Below are 24009 nucleotides of genomic sequence, written 5' to 3'. Positions count from 1 at the left end.
TCTAAGGGAGTAAAGTCCAGTATCACTGGTTGCAGCCTGTGCTGCACCGGAGTCACTCTAAGGGAGTAAAGTCCAGTACCCCTGGTTACAGCTTCCTATGCTGCACTGGAGTCGCTCTAAGGTGGTGAAGTCCAGCATCCCTGGTTGCAGCCTGTGCTGCACCGGAGTCGCTCTAAGGGAGTAAAGTCCAGTACTCCTGGTTACAGCTTCCTATGCTGCACTGGAATCACATAAGGGAGTAAAGTCCAGCATCCCTGGTAGCAGCCGCCTATGCTGCACTGGAGTCGCTCTAAGGGAGTAAAGTGCAGCATCCATGGTTGCAACCTGTGCTGCACCGGAGTCGCTCTAAGGGGGTGAAGTCCAGCATCCCTGGTTGCTGCCTGTGCGGCACTGGAGTTGCTCTAAGGGAGTAAAGTCCAGTATCACTGGTTGCAGTCTCCGATGCTGCACTGGAGTTACAATAAGGGAGTAAAGTCCAGTATCTTCCTGCTTTCCATGAAAGTATCTAATTGTTTATTTAAATGTTAACATTTATTGGTTCTTTTGTGCAAAGGCAGCACCTCTCTTTAGTTTCCAAGATTTGCTGGTTTCAGAAGAAAGGGAGCAATCTATCCACCCTGTGTACACATCAGCAGGGAGACAGAGACATCAACCCTGCTGTGACTAAATAACCAGGCAGGCAGCAAGACAAGAGCCATAAAGTATGTCAATTGTGGCCAAGGCACGGTGTTTTGACAGGATTGTATACATGTGAACCTTTGCCAGGCATTAAGGCATTAGTGCCAGGAGAGTGAAGATAAAATACTGTAAATTACTATACTTCCATTGGAAAGGACATTCCATTTGGGCAAAAAAGCTAAAATTGCTGGTAAACAGCAACAAATTATGTTCCAAGCTGAGTCTTTCCTTTGTTGCACTCACTTCTCATCCCCTCTAGCTGTTTTCTTTCCTTGCTTTTCTCTCCATTGCTTTCTCCTTCTTTGTTTACTTTTTCGTGCTTATCACCCTCTCTCCCTTCCTCTTAGATTTCTCTCTGTGCAGCTCTTTTTCACCTTGAACCTCCCTCTTCCTTTTCCTATTCTGTCTCGCCCACTCTATCGCGTGGTCTCTCCCCACTCGCTCTTTCACTCTCTGTCTCTTCTCCAGTTCTTTCTAGCTATCCGGCTTCCCTTATCCTCGCGTTCGATCGCATCCATTTTAAAGTAGTAAAAATGCTTTAAAACCAAGTTACATTTACAGAAGTACTTACTGTACGTCAGCAATTTTATGATATATTTATATGTACCATTTAGGCTTGATAGCTTTTTTGTAATTTATTTATTAAGCGCATACGTGCCAGAAATCCAGCTTCAAAGCGCACATTGAAAAATGCGCGTTATTGCAACCAAGAAATGTATAAGTTGTATTAACAACGTAAACAGTTGTTTTTACTCACCAAATTACATTAGCACTCAGCATCAGCAGAACAACTTAATAAAATAAGAATTTGAAATGATACTTTGATGTTTAAGATGTTCTCTTCATAACACTTGTGAGCTTAGCGTAGTCATCTGAAAGTAGCATCTGCCTGATGAGTCTTGCAGTTTAAGCTAATAATGATTTGCACCACAGCCCCAGCATGTCCACCCCCCTCAGCTGAGCAGGGTGAACTACCTTCCTCAGCAGAGTGAACCGCCCCCCCTTATAGGTTAACTGGGTTGAGACAAATGCAGTTCCACAGTTCCCAACACTACAAAGACTGCATTAGCTGAATCCCTGTGTTAAGTGCGAATAAAAACGAAATGGTTTCTATGTGCTAGGCTTTCCACCTTTCAAAACGTATTTTACAGTAATTTTGGAGCAACTTTGGAGGGTTTAGAAAGTGTCTAAAGTGCTGTTGATCTGTATTCAGTTGCGTGTAGAACATGTTAAAACGGGGCAGTTTAAGAGGCTGGATGCTGCAGATCAGGATTAATGTGCACAGAGGTAGCTATTTCAGGGCCCCTACTTGGGTGGTGGTACCCAAGGTCAAAATGAAGATGCCCTGGCAGACGTCCGAGAAAGTGCAAATACAATGTCCACTAACCACAACTGGAAACGTGCAAATGCACTCTCTAGTAAGAAACATAAAACAAGGATTTGCAGTGCTATAGGTCTTGCATTTACGAGAGTTATTGCTATTGGCATTGTAAATGCATAATTGGCTTTTCTTGCCACATAAATTGGTCAATCCTGCCTCATAATCTGGTCCTTTCCTGCCACATAATTCCAGTGGCCCTGCATATAACTAAAGCACTTCCATTTGCCTTCTTCCTCTAGCTGTAGCAAACATTGTAAAGGTTGCCATTTAGCATTCTAATTTAAATCTGCCGTGCTAATTCTAATAGAATACCACTTTCACACACCACCATCAGAGCTGCTGGCTGGCTAACACGATTGCCCCAAAAAAATACACAAGACAGCCACAGAAAACTAAGAAGAGAAATAAACTAGAAGTCTCACCCAAACATATCAAGAGTGTTCACAGAGTCAGTATAATAAGGATTTTATGGTGGCCTAAAGCATGGTCATAACTGCAATAAGGAGAAATTAATAAAACATATACAATCATCATGTAAACCCCAAAAAACATTTATTAGGAATACATTTTTGGCATTAGTCTGTAATGCTCAAAACAGCCCATAAAGGGCACCATAACGCATCCATATATATTCACCGGAGCACATAATTCCACTACACAAATACACTCTGTAGCACACAATTCCACACTGCACAATTCCATGGGTAACAATTAAAATACAAGCCACAGCTCCCCACTACACACTATAGCTCCTCTCCACTCTAAAACAAAAGACATAGGTAAAAGACATTGCCATGTACAATGCCTATAGCTCTAACTCTCGCAAATGCGAGACCTATCGCATGGCAAATGCTTGTTCACTATGGGGGGGCGGTGTGAGTGCCGAGCGCCGCCCGAGGCAGCCAACGACAAAAAACACACAAAACACAAAACAAGGCTTTAGAAACTTCCGGAGATGCCCTGGGGAGGGTTCCCTAGAATGGACAGAGGGGGGTGGCATTAGACGCGGTGCCCCCCCCTCATTAAGTGTATATAAAGGAGCTGAAAACCTGCGCAGCCAGACAGCTGACCTCCGCGACACAACATGCTGGCCATAGGCGCTCTCCTCTCCTCGGCCTCCTTGCTGGGCTCTGCCCTGGCGCTTCCAGTGAGTATTGGGGCCTCTTTCTAGGCGCTGTTCTAATAGCTGTGCGAGGCACCATCCGTCGCTGGCCTGTCTCTGGCAGAGTTCGTCTCTCTTCTCTTTCCCCCGGGGCGGGAGGGGGGTTGCCAGGGGGCTCCCGCTAGCCCTGGCACTGTCCGTCACTCCTTTCTACCCCTCGGCACCTACATACCTGGCACTGTCCGTCACTCCTTTCTACCCCTCGGCACCTACATACCTGGCACTGTCCGTCACTCCTTTCTACCCCTCGGCACCTACATACCTGGCACTGTCCGTCACTCCTTTCTACCCCTCGGCACCTACATACCTGGCACTGTCCGTCACTCCTTTCTACCCCTCGGCACCTACATACCTGGCACTGTCCCTCACTCCTTTCTACCCCTCGGCACCTACATACCTGGCACTGTCCGTCACTCCTTTCTACCCCTCGGCACCTACATACCTGGCACTGTCCGTCACTCCTTTCTACCCCTCGGCACCTACATACCTGGCACTGTCCGTCACTCCTTTCTACCCCTCGGCACCTACATACCTGGCACTGTCCGTCACTCCTTTCTACCCCTCGGCACCTACATACCTGGCACTGTCCGTCACTCCTTTCTACCCCTCGGCACCTACATACCTGGCACTGTCCCTCACTCCTTTCTACCCCTCGGCACCTACATACCTGGCACTGTCCGTCACTCCTTTCTACCCCTCGGCACCTACATACCTGGCACTGTCCCTCACTCCCTTCTACCCCTCGGCACCTACATACCTGGCACTGTCCCTCACTCCTTTCTACCCCTCGGCACCTACATACCTGGCACTGTCCGTCACTCCTTTCTACCCCTCGGCACCTACATACCTGGCACTGTCCGTCACTCCTTTCTACCCCTGGAGGACACCTCCTTCACTGGCACTGTCCGTCCCTGGCACTGTCTGTCACTCCTTTCTACCCCTGGAGGACACCTCCTTCACTGGCACTGTCCGTCCCTGGCACTGTCCATCCCTGGCACTGTCCGTCACTCCTTTCTACCCCTGGAGGACACCTCCTTCACTGGCACTGTCCGTCCCTGGCACTGTCCGTCCCTGTCCCTGTCCGTCGCTCCTTCCTTCCTCCAGGACCCCTCCATCCGTGGGTGTCTGACACACTGGCTCTGTCCGTCCCTGGCACTGTCCGTCCCTGTCCCTGGCCGTCGCTCCTTCCTTCCTCCAGGACCCCTCCATCCTTCGGTGTCTGACACACTGGCTCTGTCCGTCCCTGGCTCTGTCCGTCCCTGGCACTGTCCGTCCCTGTCCCTGGCCGTCACTCCTTCCTTCCTCCAGGACCCCTCCATCCGTGGGTGTCTGACACACTGGCACTGTCCTTCCCTGGCACTGTCCGTCCCTGGCACTGTCCGTCCCTGGCACTGTCCGTCCCTGGCCGTCCCTGGCACTGGGCGTCCCTGGCACTGGCCGTCCCTGGCACTGTCCGTCCCTGTCCCTGGCCGTCGCTCCTTCCTTCCTCCAGGACCCCTCCATCCGTGGGTGTCTGACACACTGGCACTGTCCGTCCCTGGCACTGTCCGTCCCTGGCGCTGTCCGTCCCTGGCACTGTCCATCCCTGGCACTGTCCGTCCCTGGCGCTGTCCGTCCCTGGCGCTGTCCGTCCCTGTCCCTGTCCGGCCCTGTCCCTGTCCGTCGCTCCTTCCTTCCTCCAGGACCCCTCCATCCGTGGGTGTCTGACACACTGGCACTATCCGTCCCTGGCTCTGTCCGTCCCTGGCACTGTCCGTCCCTGTCCCTGGCCGTCGCTCCTTTCTACCCCTGGAGGACACCTCCTTCACTGGCACTGTCCGTCCCTGGCACTGTCCGTCCCTGTCCCTGTCCGTCGCTCCTTCCTTCCTCCAGGAACCCTCCATCCGTGGGTGTCTGACACACTGGCTCTGTCCGTCCCTGGCACTGTCCGTCCCTGTCCCTGGCCGTGGCTCCTTCCTTCCTCCAGGACCCCTCCATCCTTCGGTGTCTGACACACTGGCTCTGTCCGTCCCTGGCTCTGTCCGTCCCTGGCACTGTCCGTCCCTGTCCCTGGCCGTCACTCCTTCCTTCCTCCAGGACCCCTCCATCCGTGGGTGTCAGACACACTGGCACTGTCCGTCCCTGTCCCTGGCCGTCCCTGGCACTGTCCGTCCCTGGCACTGTCCGTCCCTGTCCCTGGCCGTCCCTGGCACTGTCCGTCCCTGTCCCTGGCCGTCGCTTCTTCCTTCCTCCAGGACCCCTCCATCCGTGGGTGTCTGACACAGTGGCACTGTCCGTCCCTGGCACTGTCCGTCCCTGGCAGTGTCCGTCCCTGTCCCTGTCCGTCCCTGTCCCTGGCCGTCGCTCCTTCCTTCCTCCAGGACCCCTCCATCCGTGGGTGTCTGACACACTGGCTCTGTCCGTCCCTGGCACTGTCCGTCCCTGGCACTGTCCGTCCCTGTCCCTGTCCGTCCCTGGCACTGTCCGTCCCTGTCCCTGGCCGTCGCTCCTTCCTTCCTCCAGGACCCCTCCATCCGTGGGTGTCTGACACACTGGCTCTGTCCGTCCCTGGCACTGTCCGTCCCTGTCCCTGGCCGTCGCTCCTTCCTTCCTCCAGGACCCCTCCATCCTTCGGTGTCTGACACACTGGCACTGTCCGTCCCTGGCACTGGCCGTCCCTGTCCCTGGCCGTCGCTCCTTCCTTCCTCCAGGACCCCTCCATCCTTCGGTGTCTGACACACTGGCTCTGTCCGTCCCTGGCTCTGTCCGTCCCTGTCCCTGTCCGTCCCTGTCCCTGTCCGTCCCTGTCCCTGGCCGTCGCTCCTTCCTTCCTCCAGGACCCCTCCATCCGTGGGTGTCTGACACACTGGCTCTGTCCGTCCCTGGCACTGTCCGTCCCTGGCACTGTCCGTCCCTGTCCCTGTCCGTCCCTGGCACTGTCCGTCCCTGTCCCTGGCCGTCGCTCCTTCCTTCCTCCAGGACCCCTCCATCCGTGGGTGTCTGACACACTGGCTCTGTCCGTCCCTGGCACTGTCCGTCCCTGTCCCTGGCCGTCGCTCCTTCCTTCCTCCAGGACCCCTCCATCCGTGGGTGTCTGACACACTGGCTCTGTCCGTCCCTGGCACTGTCCGTCCCTGTCCCTGTCCGTCCCTGTCCCTGGCCGTCGCTCCTTCCTTCCTCCAGGACCCCTCCATCCTTCGGTGTCTGACACACTGGCTCTGTCCGTCCCTGGCTCTGTCCGTCCCTGTCCCTGTCCGTCCCTGTCCCTGTCCGTCCCTGTCCCTGGCCGTCGCTCCTTCCTTCCTCCAGGACCCCTCCATCCGTGGGTGTCTGACACACTGGCTCTGTCCGTCCCTGGCACTGTCCGTCCCTGGCACTGTCCGTCCCTGGCACTGTCCGTCCCTGGCTCTGTCCGTCCCTGTCCCTGGCCGTCGCTCCTTCCTTCCTCCAGGACCCCTCCATCCGTGGGTGTCTGACACACTGGCTCTGTCCGTCCCTGGCACTGTCCGTCCCTGTCCCTGTCCGTCCCTGTCCCTGGCCGTCGCTCCTTCCTTCCTCCAGGACCCCTCCATCCTTCGGTGTCTGACACACTGGCACTGTCCGTCCCTGGCACTGGCCGTCCCTGGCACTGGCCGTCCCTGTCCCTGGCCGTCGCTCCTTCCTTCCTCCAGGACCCCTCCATCCTTCGGTGTCTGACACACTGGCTCTGTCCGTCCCTGTCCCTGTCCGTCCCTGTCCCTGTCCGTCCCTGTCCCTGGCCGTCGCTCCTTCCTTCCTCCAGGACCCCTCCATCCGTGGGTGTCTGACACACTGGCTCTGTCCGTCCCTGGCACTGTCCGTCCCTGTCCCTGTCCGTCCCTGGCTCTGTCCGTCCCTGTCCCTGGCCGTCACTCCTTCCTTCCTCCAGGACCCCTCCATCCTTCGGTGTCTGACACACTGGCTCTGTCCGTCCCTGGCACTGTCCGTCCCTGGCCCTGTCCGTCCCTGGCACTGTCCGTCCCTGTCCCTGTCCGTCCCTGTCCCTGGCCGTCGCTCCTTCCTTCCTCCAGGACCCCTCCATCCTTCGGTGTCTGACACACTGGCTCTGTCCGTCCCTGGCACTGTCCGTCCCTGTCCCTGTCCGTCCCTGTCCGTCCCTGTCCCTGTCCGTCGCTCCTTCCTTCCTCCAGGACCCCTCCATCCGTGGGTGTCTGACACACTGGCTCTGTCGGTTCCTTCTGCAGATTGCTGTCGGGGGTCTCCCGGTGAGCACCGAGGCTCTCAGCCCCAGCGGTAGGGGCTCGTCTTGAGAGAGAGAAGGAATAGGAAGGCGCGGAGGAGAGATGGAGGCGCTCTCTAGGTGGGGGGGTCTTGCTATGAGGAAGCTGAAGGAAGCCCTCGTGCCCACTCACCCTCTGCTGGAAGTGAGGAGACTTCTCTGGCACTGCTCCCTGGCTCGGAGCGCCCTCCAGCTGCTCGAGGCCCAGGCCGCGGAAGACGAGGCGCTGTGAATAGGGCTGGGGGTGTGGGAGTTCATGCTGCTTAACCCCCACACAGGAGCGCAGCTATCAGCAGTGCAGCAGGTGCAGTGAGCACAGGGCTAGGGGCTGCGGGGCCCATTTGGCCTCAGTTAGTTGCTGCTTTTACTACCAAGCCCGGGGTGGGAGGTCCGGTTTGCATCCTCCGAGCAGGACTCCTGGTCGGCCTCCGCCCGCACAGCGCCAATGAGCGGCCCCGTGCTAGCGGCGAGGTTCAGTGCTGGGGGGCGGGGCTCCCCTCACTTGGCTGTGGATGTCACAACTACTGTCTTCCTTTCAGGAATGAGCGCTGACCTCGAGGCGGACGATGGCATCAGCATCCTAGAGGCCAATAAAGGTGAGGCTCAGGGCGGGGTTCAGTGCTGAGGGAGGGGTTCAGTGCTCAGGGAGGGGTTCAGTGTTGAGGGAGGGCTTCAGGGCTGAGGGAGGGGTTGAGAGCTCAGGGAGGGGTTCAGTGCTGAGGGAGGGGTCAGTGCTAAGAGAGGGGTCAGTTCTGAGGGAGGGGTTCAGTGCTGAGGGAGGGGTTCAGTGCTGAGGGAGGGGTTCAGTGCTCAGGGAGGGGTTCAGTGCTGACGGAGGGGTCAGTGCTCAGGGAGGGGTCAGTGCTCAGGGAGGGGTTGAGAGCTCAGGGAGGGGTTCAGTGCTGAGGGAGGGGTCAGTGCTCAGGGAGGGGTCAGTGCTCAGGGAGGGGTTGAGAGCTCAGGGAGGGGTTCATTGCTGAGGGAGGGGTCAGTGCTCAGGGAGGGGTCAGTGCTCAGGGAGGGGTTGAGAGCTCAGGGAGGGGTTCAGTGCTGAGGGAGGGGTTCAGTGCTCAGGGAGGGGTTGAGAGCTCAGGGAGGGGTTCATTGCTTAGGGAGGGGTTCAGTGCTGAGGGAGGGGTTCAGTGCTGAGGGAGGGGTTCAGGGCTGAGGGAGGGGTTGAGAGCTCAGGGAGGGGTTCATTGCTGAGGAAGGGGTTCAGTGCTCAGGGAGGGGTTCAGTGCTGAGGGAGGGGTTCAGGGCTGAGGGAGGGGTCAGTGCTCAGGGAGGGGTTCATTGCTTAGGGAGGGGTTCAGTGCTCAGGGAGGGGTTCAGTGCTGAGGGAGGGGTCAGTGCTGAGGGAGGGGTTCAGGGCTGAGGGAGGGGTTCATTGCTGAGGAAGGGGTTCAGTGCTCAGGAAGGGGTTCAGTGCTGAGGAAGGGGTTCAGTGCTCAGGGAGGGGTTCATTGCTTAGGGAGGGGTTCAGTGCTCAGGAAGGGGTCAGTGTTGAGGGAGGGGTTCAGTGCTGAGGGAGGGGTTCAGGGCTGAGGGAGGGGTTGAGAGCTCAGGGAGGGGTTCATTGCTGAGGAAGGGGTTCAGTGCTCAGGGAGGGGTTCAGTGCTGAGGGAGGGGTTCAGGGCTGAGGGAGGGGTCAGTGCTCAGGGAGGGGTTCATTGCTTAGGGAGGGGTTCAGTGCTCAGGGAGGGGTTCAGTGCTGAGGGAGGGGTCAGTGCTCAGGGAGGGGTCAGTGCTCAGGGAGGGGTTGAGAGCTCAGGGAGGGGTTCAGTGCTCAGGGAGGGGTTGAGAGCTCAGGGAGGGGTTCAGTGCTGAGGGAGGGGTCAGTGCTCAGGGAGGGGTCAGTGCTCAGGGAGGGGTTGAGAGCTCAGGGAGGGGTTCATTGCTTAGGGAGGGGTTCAGTGCTGAGGGAGGGGTTCAGGGCTGAGGGAGGGGTTCAGGGCTGAGGGAGGGGTTCCTTGCTGTGGGAAGTGTTCAGTGCTCAGGAAGGGGTCAGTGTTGAGGGAGGGGTTCATTGCTGAGGGAGGGGTTCAGTGCTGAGGGAGGGGTTCATTGCTGAGGAAGGGGTTCAGTGCTGAGGGAGGGGTTCAGGGCTGAGGGAGGGGTTGAGAGCTCAGGGAGGGGTTCAGTGCTGAGGGAGGGGTTCAGTGCTGAGGGAGGGGTTCAGGGCTGAGGGAGGGGTTGAGAGCTCAGGGAGGGGTTCAGTGCTGAGGGAGGGGTTCAGGGCTGAGGGAGGGGTTCAGTGCTTAGGGAGGGGTTCAGTGCTCAGGAAGGGGTCAGTGCTGAGGGAGGGGTCAGTGCTCAGGGAGGGGTCAGTGCTCAGGGAGGGGTTGAGAGCTCAGGGAGGGGTTCAGGGCTGAGGGAGGGGTTCAGGGCTGAGGGAGGGGTTCCTTGCTGTGGGAAGTGTTCAGTGCTCAGGAAGGGGTCAGTGTTGAGGGAGGGGTTCATTGCTGAGGGAGGGGTTCAGTGCTGAGGGAGGGGTTCATTGCTGAGGAAGGGGTTCAGTGCTGAGGGAGGGGTTCAGGGCTGAGGGAGGGGTTGAGAGCTCAGGGAGGGGTTCAGTGCTGAGGGAGGGGTTCAGTGCTGAGGGAGGGGTTCAGGGCTGAGGGAGGGGTTGAGAGCTCAGGGAGGGGTTCAGTGCTGAGGGAGGGGTTCAGGGCTGAGGGAGGGGTTCAGTGCTTAGGGAGGGGTTCAGTGCTCAGGGAGGGGTTCAGTGCTCAGGGAGGGGTCAGTGCTCAGGGAGGGGTTGAGAGCTCAGGGAGGGGTTCATTGCTTAGGGAGGGGTTCAGTGCTCAGGGAGGGGTCAGTGCTCAGGGAGGGGTTGAGAGCTCAGGGAGGGGTTCAGTGCTGAGGGAGGGGTCAGTGCTCAGGGAGGGGTTGAGAGCTCAGGGAGGGGTTCAGTGCTGAGGGAGGGGTTCAGGGCTGAGGGAGGGGTTGAGAGCTCAGGGAGGGGTTCATTGCTTAGGGAGGGGTTCAGAGCTCAGGGCGGGGTTCAGTGCTGAGGGAGGGGTTCAGTGCTCAGGGAGGGGTCAGTGCTCAGGGAGGGGGGCGGTGGAGAGTGCCCCTGCCTTACTTTGCTGTGGATGACACAAGATACTATTTTCCTTTCAGGAATGAGCGGTGACCTCGAGGCGGACGATGGCATCAGCATCCTAGAGGCCAATAAAGGTGAGGCTCTGGGCGGGGTGTTGGGGTGCGGGCTCCACAGACGTCCCTAGAAAGGGTCTCGAATGAACGGATTTTTAGCATTCATTAAATGTCAATGCTGGAAGCATAGGGTGACCAGATAATCAGTACAAAAAAGTGGGACTCAGAAATAGGACTAAATGATGGCCCTGGTCCAACGTTTATATTCACTGAAAAAAGGTGCAGGGATGTTATAGTTAGTTTGACGTTTTACCCGCACAAAACCTTAGCAATTCAGCAGTTATAGTTATACTTATAATTATACTTATGTTAAGAAGCTATAACTTGTTGCCCAAAGTTACTTTCCGGCACAACTTACAGTTTCTTCAGATAAGTATAAGTAAGTATTACTATAAGTGCTGCATTTCTATGGTTTTGTGTGGCTCCTGCTTGATGCATCACTCCGAAACGTTCCGAAAAACAATTCGTGGAGATTGTTCAACCAGCACCAAAGATAGGCAAGTAAAAAAAACACTTTTTCTATAGAAACTAGGTCCTAACTATAACAACCTAGTGGCAAAACTGCCACTATGTTTTTATATATATATATATAATTTTTTTTCTACTGAAAAAAACAAAGGTTTTCGGTGTGTTCTAGTTAGGTTCAGATTTTACTCGCACAAAACCATTTAAATTCAGCATTTGCAGTGATCTCATTTAACTCTAGCTCGTGCCCTAAGGCAACTATAACTCACACCCTGCCGTGCAGTTTTTCATCAATAATTTCACTGCACATGTTGCATATTATCAATGATGTCGTAGAAGATTTCATGAGTGATTTAATATGTGGGGTAATGAGCAGTGCATGGCGAGGGCATGAGTTATAGTTGAATTTCTATGATTTTTTAAATCTTATTTCCTAACTATAACGTCCCTGTAACCTGCGGGTGTGAGTGGGTGTGCGAGTTTCTGTCGGGGCATATAGGTGTGTGTGTGTTTGTAGCTGTGTGAGTAAGTAAGTGGGTGTGTGAGTGTGTGGTGAGTGGATGTGTGACTGGCTGGGTATGTGAGTGGGTGTTAGAGTGACTGGGTGTGTGAGCAGGTGACTCACTGGCTGTGTGAGTGGGTTTGTGGGTCTCTGAGTGGGTGCAAGAGTGGCTGTATGGCTGAGTAAGTGGTTGTGTGGGTGTGTAAGTGGGTGTGTGAGTGGCTGTGTGAGTCTATAAGTGGGTGTGTGAGTGGGTGTGTGAGTGGCAGTGTGGTGGTGTGGGTGTGGGTGTGGTTCTGTGGGTTGTGTGAGTGTGAGTGGGTGTGTGACTGCTGTATGGGTCTAGGAGTGGTTCTGTGGGTGTGTGAGTAGCTGTATGGGTGTGTGAGTCGTTGTGTGGGTGTATGAGAGTGAGTGTGTAAGTAGGTGTGTGGGTCTGAGAGTGGGTGCATGTTTTTTTAATTGTGGTCTGGATCCGCAGATCCACCCGAATCCCCCAAATCCATGAGGATCCAGGTGGATCCTGGTGTGCTAAAAAAGAAATGCCTTTGGGCTATTTTCTTGCCCATCAGGGGCCCCTCACAGACCGGTTCATCAGTGCCATGGGGTCAGGGTACCTCTACCCTGACCCTTTTCATCACTTTAAAATTGTTAGCTTACCACTGGGAACCAAGCCCTGATGAACTAAATGGCAGCCGCAGCTTTCCTCTCAGATTGCGGGAAGCCAATCACAGCATGCTGTTGGTGCGTAGATTCTCAAATTCACCCAGATACGCGGAGGATCTGTCATCTCTAGATATACATACATCTTTTTACTTTAATAACTCCAAGACTACTGAACAGAGCTACACCAAATTACAAAATCTATCCAATGTTGACATGTCCAGTGAAAAACCTGAGGTTCTAGTGCACGTGTGAGCACCATCTCACACATTTATTTAGCGATAGTTTTTAAACATGAACTTGAAAACATTCTTACCCTCGCCGTGGCGACAATGCCATTGCTTGCCTAAAAGACAAGTAATTTGCCATGCATACCCTAAATGTGGACTAGATTTTTTTTACTATAGGTGAAACACCATTATAGTCTATTCAAGCAAATTCAAGAGATTTCTGTACAGCCACATCTTGAACCCGTGAATTTGAGGTGCTCTTATATGTCAGAACAAGGTAAAGGGAGGGTTGGTGAAATAAAATATTTCAGTAGGACCAGGGAATGTTGTCAAGTGGGGTAGCCAGGACTGATCCCACAACATGCAATTCAGACACTAGATGGGTATCTCTTTCTCTCCTTAACTTCAAAGATTTATGCGTTATTTTTCATTCTTGGTATATGAGGGTAGCATGTGGGTGGCAGGAAGAAGACACATAAAAGCTGGGCTCATTTTTGGCTTGAAGGTCTAAGGGGACATGAGCTGAGCCAGTGCCAGGCATCTGGATCGAGCCTGGCTTAGGCTTTCAGTGGCTCACCCCCCTCTGTTGCCAGCAAGGGTGTTGTGCTTGCTGCAGGCATATGTTGTAAGTCTTTCAGCATTGTGTGGGCGACCAGTGTGGTGCTTTTGTGTTAGTTCACAGCACCTAGCACTATGCTAGAGGAAAGATATGTGAGAGAGAGGATGCAATCACTAGCATAGCTAGTGTGTCACAGGTCCCAGTGCAAGGAAGAAAGTGGCCCCTGGCTGCTGTTTGAATAATACATTAGAGGAATATCTGAGCTTCAGTGGACCCTTCATGCCTCTGGGCCCTTGTGCCACTGCACCTGCCGCACCAATGGAAGCTACCCCAAGTTACACGAGCTGACTGTTCTAGTTTATGCTGCAGGCCCCATGTTTAGCTTGTGGTTATTAGTGAAGATTTTCAATCCATCTTCTTTGCTATACACAGCACTTTAGGCCACCAAACTACCTCTGAGGAGAGAGAGGGCACAGGTATGGCTGAGGCTCACCTGGATGTCTGCATTAAAGCAATCCTGCAGGAGTTATGATCATCTTTGTCAAACAATGTGTTTTAAACAGTAATTGCTCTCTCCTCAATACAGACTAATAGACCCCAGATGAAAAATTCACGATGCACTCGTGTGCTTGCACTGCTCTGCGCACCCCTAACGACACCATGGTAGCACTGTATTTACAACACAGTGCACAATGGTGCTCCTTGGCACAGCTGTGCCAGAATTTCTGATGTAGTTGTGTTGCTTTGCTGGTCTAGCGTCAAAAATGTTGATGGTAGTCCAGCAAAGCTTGGGAAGGCCCATTTAAAACAGCCTAGTGTCACTTTAATGTCTGCCCTTGAGCTGGCGTTAAAAGATCACGCTAGAATGATGCAGCGGAATCTTGTAGATTTCTCTGCGCCATTCATGCAGGCCTCCTAGCGGGGGAACGCCTCCCTTGCATACATTATACCTGGGGCAGGTATAATGTAGTGAAAGGGTTTACAAACTGGCGCCATGGTACTATTGTGCCAGTTTGTAAGTATGGCGCAAGATGGGGGACTGTTCTGCGCCACTGTGGCGTTAAAAAAAATGACACTGCGGTGGCACAAAGGGCTCGTAAATGACCCCCTCTGTGTGATATCATGTATCATGGCACATGGTGTACGCGGTGTTGCAGGTGGACTCTTCTAGGGACAAACCCAAGGGTGCATATGCTATATGCATATATGTATATATGTTGAAGAGCGCATATTGTGTCACATAGTATATGAGATGTTATGGATAGAATCAAAATAAATATTTCTGCAGACAAACCCAGATGTGCACATGTCATACCAACAGCTGGAAGAGAGGTTGTGACATAACATAACCTTGGCGTACTGTGCATTGCACTGCGCTGTGGAACTAAAAGCACTGGCTGTTAGTTTTTGAGAATGGTGGTCTTTATCAGAAATGAGAGGGACATTGGAGACTAGTCGGAGCCCTCTTCCCCATTCCTGCACACGTTCACGCCTTCTTCCAGTCATGAAATGTAATTTAACGCACCCTGCTTCAGGGCTGGAAGGCCTTCAGAGGACTACACGGGGCACTGGCCTTCCTTTTCTCTCCTCTCAATTACGGCCTCCGTTGCCTAGCAATAACTAACGCCAGAAGATGGGGCCTGGTTGCCTAGAGCAGCCTCCGGCTAAATTCTGGCTCCCTTCCGACTTCTCCTTACTCTCCCCGCTACGGAATTAGAGGTGTATGAGACGAAGGACGGAGTCACAGGTGATTGGTGAGTTTTGGAAGCGGATGGGTATTTCCCCTTTTCTATCGGGAGACATAAAGTGAACTTACGGTACACTGCGTGCGCTCTTTACAACCAGAGTGCTCCTTTTACCCACAGCAATCTCTCAAACTGCGTGTTTGTACTCTTAGGCCCATATTTATACTTTTTTAGCGCTGCGTTTGCGTCATTTTCTGCCAGCATAACTAACTCGTCCAATGCCTGCGGTATTAAAATGTTGGCAGTCGCCTCAGAGCTGTTAGTGTGTGCTGCTGGTGTCCCATTGCTTGCAATCTGCTGACATTGTACTTCCGTTGTCACTATTACCCTTTGTGCGCAAAACATGCGAAGTGTCAGTGCTGTCAGTGCCAAGTAGTAGTGAGCACTCATGTTCACACATGCGGTTCGTTTTCTACGTTTGCCGTTCATTTGTTTATTACTTCACATAATCAGAACATGCATGGAATTTTGTCCTATATGCTTTTTGTACATAGTTCTTGTGGCTCTAGGTAGGTGAAATCAACTGAAAGGTATTGAATCCTCAGCACAGCGGGAGAACTGATACTGCAATATTCACTGCACTCTGGAAACAGGCCCCATAATGCTTTGCGGGACATTCCCTTACAACACGTTTTTGCCTATTACTCAGTCTGTGGTGCTCCTAGGACAATGGTGCCACCACCAAAACTTTCAGCGCAACATGCTGTTATGTCCAGGCCATCTACTGGGTCACACTAGGTTGCGGGGCAAAATCATAACCTGTCCCACCATTCGATGTCTTTTTAAGCTGGAACTTTTATTTCTAGATGAGAGTTATTGGTGTTCTGACGCCCTTGTTTGTATTGATATTCTATTAGGCATGCTAGGCTTGAAAATATGTAATGCACTATGCCCTCTAGGGGCTGAATACATGGTAACACTATAGTGCGCCCTCGTCTTCTTCTCACCTTCCCTCTCTTCCTTCCCCTCTTCTCTGTCCCTCACCCTCCTTTCACTATCCTCCTTTTCTGCTCACTATCCTTCCTTCTGCCTCAGCCACCGCCCTATTGCCCTTCCATCCTTCTGCTTCACCATCTCCTCTCCACCTCTCCCTTCTCTTTCTTCCTCCCCTCTTCTCTGTCCTCACCCGCCTCTCACCTTTGCTTCCCCGTCTGTCCATCTGACTCGCCCATCTTTTCCCCTCTCACTATCCTCCTTATTTGCTCACTATCCTCCCTTTTGCCTCAGCCTCCTCCCAATTACACTTCCATCCCTCTGCTTCACCTTCCCCTCTCTCCACCTCGCCCTTCTCGGTCCCCCTCTTCTCTGTCCCTCACCCTCCTTTCACTATCATCCTTTACTGCTCACTATCCTTTCCCTTCTGGTGCAGCCTCCTCCCTGTTGCCTTCCTATCCGTCTACTTCACCTTCCCCTCTCTCCACCTCACTCTTCTCTGTCTCCCCCCCTCTTCTCTGTCCCTCACTCTCCTTTCACTATCATCGTTTACTGCTCACTATCCTCCCTTCGCCTCAGCCTCCTCCCTGTTGCCCTCCCATACCTCTGCTTCACCTTCCCCTCTCTCCACCGCACTCTTCTCTGTCTCCCCCCTCTTCTCTGTCCCTCACCCTCCTTTCACTATCCTCCTTTTCTGCTCACTATCCTCCCTTTGCCTCAGCCTCCTCCCTGTTGCCCTCCCATAACTCTGCTTCACCTTCCCCTCTCTCCACCGCACTCTTCTCTGTCTCCCCCCTCTTCTCTGTCCCTCACCCTCCTTTCACTATCCTCCTTTTCTGCTCACTATCCTCCCTTTGCCTCAGCCTCCTCCCTGTTGCCCTCCCATAACTCTGCTTCACCTTCCCCTCTCTCCACCGCACTCTTCTCTGTCTCCCCCCTCTTCTCTGTCCCTCACCCTCCTTTCACTATCCTCCTTTTCTGCTCACTATCCTCCCTTCGCCTCAGCCTCCTCCCTATTGCCCTCCAATACCTCTGCTTCACCTTCCCCTCTCTCCTCGCCCTTCTCTGTCCCCCACTCTTCTCTGTCCCACACCCTCCTTTCACTATCCTCCTTTTCTGCTCACTATCCTCCCTTCTGCCTCAGCCTCCTCCCTGTTGCCCTCCAATACCTCTGCTTCACCTTCCCCTCTCTCCTCGCCCTTCTCTGTCCCCCACTCTTCTCTGTCCCACACACTCCTTTCACTATCCTCCTTTTCTGCTCACTATCCTCCCTTCTGCCTCAGCCTCCTCCCTGTTGCCCTCCCATAACTCTGCTTCACCTTCCCCTCTCTCCACCGCACTCTTCTCTGTCTCCCCGCTCTTCTCTGTCCCTCACCCTCCTTTCACTATCCTCCTTTTCTGCTCACTATCCTCCCTTTGCCTCAGCCTCCTCCCTGTTGCCCTCCCATAACTCTGCTTCACCTTCCCCTCTCTCCACCGCACTCTTCTCTGTCTCCCCCCTCTTCTCTGTCCCTCACCCTCCTTTCACTATCCTCCTTTTCTGCTCACTATCCTCCCTTCGCCTCAGCCTCCTCCCTATTGCCCTCCAATACCGCTGCTTCACCTTCCCCTCTCTCCTCGCCCTTCTCTGTCCCCCACTCTTCTCTGTCCCACACCCTCCTTTCACTATCCTCCTTTTCTGCTCACTATCCTCCCTTCTGCCTCAGCCTCCTCCCTGTTGCCCTCCAATACCTCTGCTTCACCTTCCCCTCTCTCCTCGCCCTTCTCTGTCCCCCACTCTTCTCTGTCCCACACACTCCTTTCACTATCCTCCTTTTCTGCTCACTATCCTCCCTTCTGCCTCAGCCTCCTCCCTGTTGCCCTCCCATACCTCTGTTTCACCTTCCCCTCTCTCCACCGCACTCTTCTCTGTCTCCCCCCTCTTCTCTGTCCCTCACCCTCCTTTCACTATCCTCCTTTTCTGCTCACTATCCTCCCTTTGCCTCAGCCTCCTCCCTGTTGCCCTCCCATAACTCTGCTTCACCTTCCCCTCTCTCCACCGCACTCTTCTCTGTCTCCCCCCTCTTCTCTGTCCCTCACCCTCCTTTCACTATCCTCCTTTTCTGCTCACTATCCTCCCTTCGCCTCAGCCTCCTCCCTATTGCCCTCCAATACCTCTGCTTCACCTTCCCCTCTCTCCTCGCCCTTCTCTGTCCCCCACTCTTCTCTGTCCCACACCCTCCTTTCACTATCCTCCTTTTCTGCTCACTATCCTCCCTTCTGCCTCAGCCTCCTCCCTGTTGCCCTCCAATACCTCTGCTTCACCTTCCCCTCTCTCCTCGCCCTTCTCTGTCCCCCACTCTTCTCTGTCCCACACCCTCCTTTCACTATCCTCCTTTTCTGTTCACTATCCTCCCTTCTGCCTCAGCCTCCTCCCTGTTGCCCTCCAATACCTCTGCTTCACCTTCCCCTCTCTCCTCGCCCTTCTCTGTCCCCCACTCTTCTCTGTCCCACACACTCCTTTCACTATCCTCCTTTTCTGCTCACTATCCTCCCTTCTGCCTCAGCCTCCTCCCTGTTGCCCTCCCATACCTCTGTTTCACCTTCCCCTCTCTCCTCGCCCTTCTCTGTCCCCCACTCTTCTCTGTCCCACACACTCCTTTCACTATCCTCCTTTTCTGCTCACTATCCTCCCTTCTGCCTCAGCCTCCTCCCTGTTGCCCTCCCATACCTCTGTTTCACCTTCCCCTCTCTCCTCGCCCTTCTCTGTCCCCCACTCTTCTCTGTCCCACACACTCCTTTCACTATCCTCCTTTTCTGCTCACTATCCTCCCTTTGCCTCAGCCTCCTCCCTGTTGCCCTCCCATACCTCTGTTTCACCTTCCCCTCTCTCCACCGCACTCTTCTCTGTCTCCCCCCTCTTCTCTGTCCCTCACCCTCCTTTCACTATCCTCCTTTTCTGCCCACTATCCTCCCTTCGCCTCAGCCTCCTCCCTATTGCCCTCCAATACCTCTGCTTCACCTTCCCCTCTCTCCTCGCCCTTCTCTGTCCCCCACTCTTCTCTGTCCCACACCCTCCTTTCACTATCCTCCTTTTCTGCTCACTATCCTCCCTTCTGCCTCAGCCTCCTCCCTGTTGCCCTCCAATACCTCTGCTTCACCTTCCCCTCTCTCCTCGCCCTTCTCTGTCCCCCACTCTTCTCTGTCCCACACCCTCCTTTCACTATCCTCCTTTTCTGCTCACTATCCTCCCTTCTGCCTCAGCCTCCTCCCTGTTGCCCTCCAATACCTCTGCTTCACCTTCCCCTCTCTCCTCGCCCTTCTCTGTCCCCCACTCTTCTCTGTCCCACACACTCCTTTCACTATCCTCCTTTTCTGCTCACTATCCTCCCTTCTGCCTCAGCCTCCTCCCTGTTGCCCTCCCATACCTCTGTTTCACCTTCCCCTCTCTCCTCGCCCTTCTCTGTCCCCCACTCTTCTCTGTCCCACACACTCCTTTCACTATCCTCCTTTTCTGCTCACTATCCTCCCTTCTGCCTCAGCCTCCTCCCTGTTGCCCTCCCATACCTCTGTTTCACCTTCCCCTCTCTCCTCGCCCTTCTCTGTCCCCCACTCTTCTCTGTCCCACACACTCCTTTCACTATCCTCCTTTTCTGCTCACTATCCTCCCTTTGCCTCAGCCTCCTCCCTGTTGCCCTCCCATACCTCTGTTTCACCTTCCCCTCTCTCCACCGCACTCTTCTCTGTCTCCCCCCTCTTCTCTGTCCCTCACCCTCCTTTCACTATCCTCCTTTTCTGCTCACTATCCTCCCTTCTGCCTCAGCCTCCTCCCTGTTGCCCTCCCATACCTCTGCTTCACCTTCCCCTCTCTCCTCGCCCTTCTCTGTCCCCCACTCTTCTCTGTCCCACACACTCCTTTCACTATCCTCCTTTTCTGCTCACTATCCTCCCTTTGCCTCAGCCTCCTCCCTGTTGCCCTCCCATACCTCTGTTTCACCTTCCCCTCTCTCCACCGCACTCTTCTCTGTCTCCCCCCTCTTCTCTGTCCCTCACCCTCCTTTCACTATCCTCCTTTTCTGCTCACTATCCTCCCTTCGCCTCAGCCTCCTCCCTATTGCCCTCCAATACCTCTGCTTCACCTTCCCCTCTCTCCTCGCCCTTCTCTGTCCCCCACTCTTCTCTGTCCCACACCCTCCTTTCACTATCCTCCTTTTCTGCTCACTATCCTCCCTTCTGCCTCAGCCTCCTCCCTGTTGCCCTCCAATACCTCTGCTTCACCTTCCCCTCTCTCCTCGCCCTTCTCTGTCCCCCACTCTTCTCTGTCCCACACACTCCTTTCACTATCGTCCTTTTCTGCTCACTATCCTCCCTTCTGCCTCAGCCTCCTCCCTGTTGCCCTCCCATACCTCTGTTTCACCTTCCCCTCTCTCCTCGCCCTTCTCTGTCCCCCACTCTTCTCTGTCCCACACACTCCTTTCACTATCCTCCTTTTCTGCTCACTATCCTCCCTTTGCCTCAGCCTCCTCCCTGTTGCCCTCCCATACCTCTGTTTCACCTTCCCCTCTCTCCACCGCACTCTTCTCTGTCTCCCCCCTCTTCTCTGTCCCTCACCCTCCTTTCACTATCCTCCTTTTCTGCTCACTATCCTCCCTTCTGCCTCAGCCTCCTCCCTGTTGCCCTCCCATACCTCTGCTTCACCTTCCCCTCTCTCCTCGCCCTTCTCTGTCCCCCACTCTTCTCTGTCCCACACACTCCTTTCACTATCCTCCTTTTCTGCTCACTATCCTCCCTTTGCCTCAGCCTCCTCCCTGTTGCCCTCCCATACCTCTGTTTCACCTTCCCCTCTCTCCACCGCACTCTTCTCTGTCTCCCCCCTCTTCTCTGTCCCTCACCCTCCTTTCACTATCCTCCTTTTCTGCTCACTATCCTCCCTTCGCCTCAGCCTCCTCCCTATTGCCCTCCAATACCTCTGCTTCACCTTCCCCTCTCTCCTCGCCCTTCTCTGTCCCCCACTCTTCTCTGTCCCACACACTCCTTTCACTATCCTCCTTTTCTGCTCACTATCCTCCCTTCTGCCTCAGCCTCCTCCCTGTTGCCCTCCCATACCTCTGCTTCACCTTCGCCTCTCTCCTCGCCCTTCTCTGTCCCCCACTCTTCTCTGTCCCACACACTCCTTTCACTATCCTCCTTTTCTGCTCACTATCCTCCCTTCTGCCTCAGCCTCCTCCCTGTTGCCCTCCCATACCTCTGCTTCACCTTCGCCTCTCTCCTCGCCCTTCTCTGTCCCCCACTCTTCTCTGTCCCACACACTCCTTTCACTATCCTCCTTTTCTGCTCACTATCCTCCCTTCTGCCTCAGCCTCCTCCCTGTTGCCCTCCCATACCTCTGTTTCACCTTCGCCTCTCTCCTCGCCCTTCTCTCTCTTGTCAGTTTAGGGCCCGAAGGGTTATAGCTGCACTATAATCAGGGCCACTGGAGTTATGTAACAAGGAAAGACCAAATTATGCAGCAGGGTTGACTACATTTTGCAGAGTAATGCAAGGTAGTATCACTTTATTATTTTGTCAAGGTTTGACCTTATAACTACCCGCTTAAAATGCAAGTACTGAATAGGCAAATGAAAGGTGCAGAGTAAACGTTTGCTAAGGGTCCTCGACTGTGCAGCAACACGTGACCTCATTTTTAGTTACTTTTGATCCATTTAAGGTGACTTTTGTTAAAATCTGCAGATTATACAGCAGATGATGGATGGTGTGGTAATTGTGACAAATCCATAATTACACGTAAAACACTGTGGCTGCAGAATCCCATAATTCCAGTGTCCATCACTATAATCCATTTCAGTCTAACCATGTAACAAAACGAGAACATTCATTTGGAGGGAATAAATGCACAGTCACCAGGGCCCAAAATGGGGTGTGTGTTCTTTAAATTCCTTATAATTATAACACCAAGCTGCACCTTCTGTGAGACTGAGAGCAGGCAGAACAGCAGCAGCACCTGGTGCCAGGGCTGCCATGGAATTGTTGCCAGTGCTTTTCTTTCCAGAATAGACACTTGCACTGATCCTTGCCACTCTCTTCCAGTGTTTTTTTTGTGAAACTAAGACAAGCATTTTATATTTAAGACAAGTCAAACTTTGCCATTGTCAGTGTCTTTTTGCTTCATATGGTGCCATAAAAAGGGCCACTGGGATTATGCAATTCTGCAGCTGTGGGCTGTTCTGCATGGTTATGGATTTGCCATATAATCCATCATCTTCTGAAAAATTTGTAGATTTTGAGAGAAATATTGTTTCTAGCTCAAACATGGAACTTCCTAGAAAAACAGGCCCGAGTTTAAGAAAAGTGGCACTGCACCCAATGCAGCGTTACTTTTCTTGAACCCCTCAGCACCCCCCTAACACCACCATGTGTGTGCTGTATTTAATATACTGTACACCATGGCGCAGGGTAGGGGCAGTAGCGTCAACATTTTTGAGGCTATTGATGTACTGTGCAGGATTAGCACCAACATTTTGGCGCTAATTCTGCAAAGTACATTGGGGGGGCCATTGAAAACAATGGTATGCCCCCTTTTAACGCCTGCTCTGTGAAGGTGTTAAAAATAGCTGCTAAAAATGTCGCAGTGGAATCTTCCACTACGCCATTTTTGCAGTCCCCCCTAACCGGAGAACGCCTCCTTTGCATACATTATGCCTGGTACAGGGATAATGTGGCGCACAGGGTTACAAAGTAAATATGGCGTGGCGAATTTGGCCTCCTTGGGCCACATTGGCATCATAATGTGGCACAAGGAGGCGCTAGGTCCTCTTAAATCTGGGCCGAAGTGACACATATTGCTGTGCAGTGGAAGGCCCTTTGCTAAGGGTCACGAATGAACTGTCAGTTACCTATTGATGTATTTTCGTTTTAAACTGGTACTAACCAGGTGTACCCTTTGCCAAGACAGTGTTAAAGTATTGCAAATAATGAAATATTACTATCACAAAACATGCGCATTACACCTCGTAATTTGCCTTTTCTTGCCGCACAATTTAGTCACTCTTGAAACGTAATTTGGATTTCCCTCGCTGCATAACTCCAGTGGCCCAGCCATAAATTAGGAATAGCGTCACAACAGAAGGAAACTAGAAGAAACCACTACGAAGATCTATATCCTGCCTCTATGCACGTTTTAACCTACACTTCTCGAAATGACGAAAGCCTTCATACTGTTTCTGCCACGAGAGCTGGCGGTCTCGATGTCGCTGGGCGGTCTCACCTGCTCCTCTTTACTCGGGCACAGTAAGAGCTGACCCCCCCCCTCGGGACCTCACCCTGTCCGCAGGCATTGCACTGTATTGTAATAGTATTTATGGGCATTAGACACGTAAGCTACACATTTAGGCTTTGGTTGGCTGCAGTCCTCAGCCCCACTCCAGCGACGGACTCGTCAGGGTCCCTACGTCCTCGATGATGTTTATGGTACATGTTCTCTCTCACGGCCGACGTGCTATGGAAGCTCTCCCCATAGCCACACACGATGCTGATCTCTCATCCTTCCCCTCCCAGGTGCAGCTCAGAAGGCCAAGGTGTCCGCCGCCACGCAGGACATCGCAACCATGACCTGCGTGACCTTTGTCCCCCGCCTCACGGAAAGAGACTACTTGCACATCTTCTCTGGGACAGGGTAGGTGCCTGGCGCGGAGGGCGCTTCCTGGTTTTGTGCTGTTGACACTGAGAGTCTCGTCTGCGAGAGGCAGAAGTCTCCTGTTCTTCTTGGCTGTAGTGCAAGGGTCCATGGAAGGAAGGAAAGTTTAGGAGCACACACATTAGATTCCATGGCTGCTGTAAAACCTTTTACATCATAAAGGAGTTATAGAGCATTTTATTTGCTGTAGTCCAGGTTTCAGTTGTTGATGTTTGTACTGTAACACTTGTCTTATTTTATGCTAGTTCAATTAAATAAATTCCATTATTTCAGTGAACTGCAAAATAAGTCACCCTGACAACCATTAGATATTAGAATTTCTTCGAAGGTTTTTGCGCCGATGATCTGTGTAGGTTACTCTATATTTTGGTATGCTTCTCCCATCCCCAGGTGCTGGTCTCCTTATGGAAAGCAAGGGGGAGCGCAAATGACATCACTAGCTGCTGGGAGCTGCTTGAAGCAGGGGACCATACAGCATGAGCTTATGCACAACCTGGGCTTCTACCACGAGCATCCCCGGAAGGACCGAGACACCTACATCAACATCATGTGGCGATACGTCGACCAAGGTAAGTCCCCATGGACGCTTCTGGATATCAAGGAATAGGGTCCAGGTCTTGCAA

The 24009-nt window shown here is 53.3% G+C and overlaps 1 protein-coding gene and 1 long non-coding RNA gene across 2 annotated transcripts in view; both read left to right on the top strand.

The window, feature by feature from the left end:
• Positions 1 to 3124: 3124 nt before the first annotated feature.
• Positions 3125 to 10647, top strand: LOC138280281 (uncharacterized). Its single transcript, XR_011200880.1, has 3 exons — positions 3125 to 3206; positions 7998 to 8054; positions 10582 to 10647. It is a non-coding gene; the product is annotated as an uncharacterized lncRNA (long non-coding RNA).
• Positions 10648 to 22889: 12242 nt separating this feature from the next.
• The window catches only part of LOC138280284 (embryonic protein UVS.2-like), a 58377-nt gene continuing 57257 nt past the window's right edge, over positions 22890 to 24009 (top strand). Inside the window, exons 1-2 of the mRNA XM_069219474.1 lie at positions 22890 to 22980; positions 23868 to 23955. Of these exons, the coding sequence (XP_069075575.1) occupies positions 22890 to 22980; positions 23868 to 23955 (179 nt within the window). The remainder of the gene's footprint in view (positions 22981 to 23867; positions 23956 to 24009) is intronic.

This window comes from Pleurodeles waltl, unplaced genomic scaffold, assembly GCF_031143425.1.
Source record: "Pleurodeles waltl isolate 20211129_DDA unplaced genomic scaffold, aPleWal1.hap1.20221129 scaffold_71, whole genome shotgun sequence".
NCBI classification, from domain to species: domain Eukaryota; kingdom Metazoa; phylum Chordata; class Amphibia; order Caudata; family Salamandridae; genus Pleurodeles; species Pleurodeles waltl.
The sequence above is the reverse complement of the archived record's forward strand: the minus strand, read 5'-3'. Positions and strand labels throughout refer to the sequence as shown.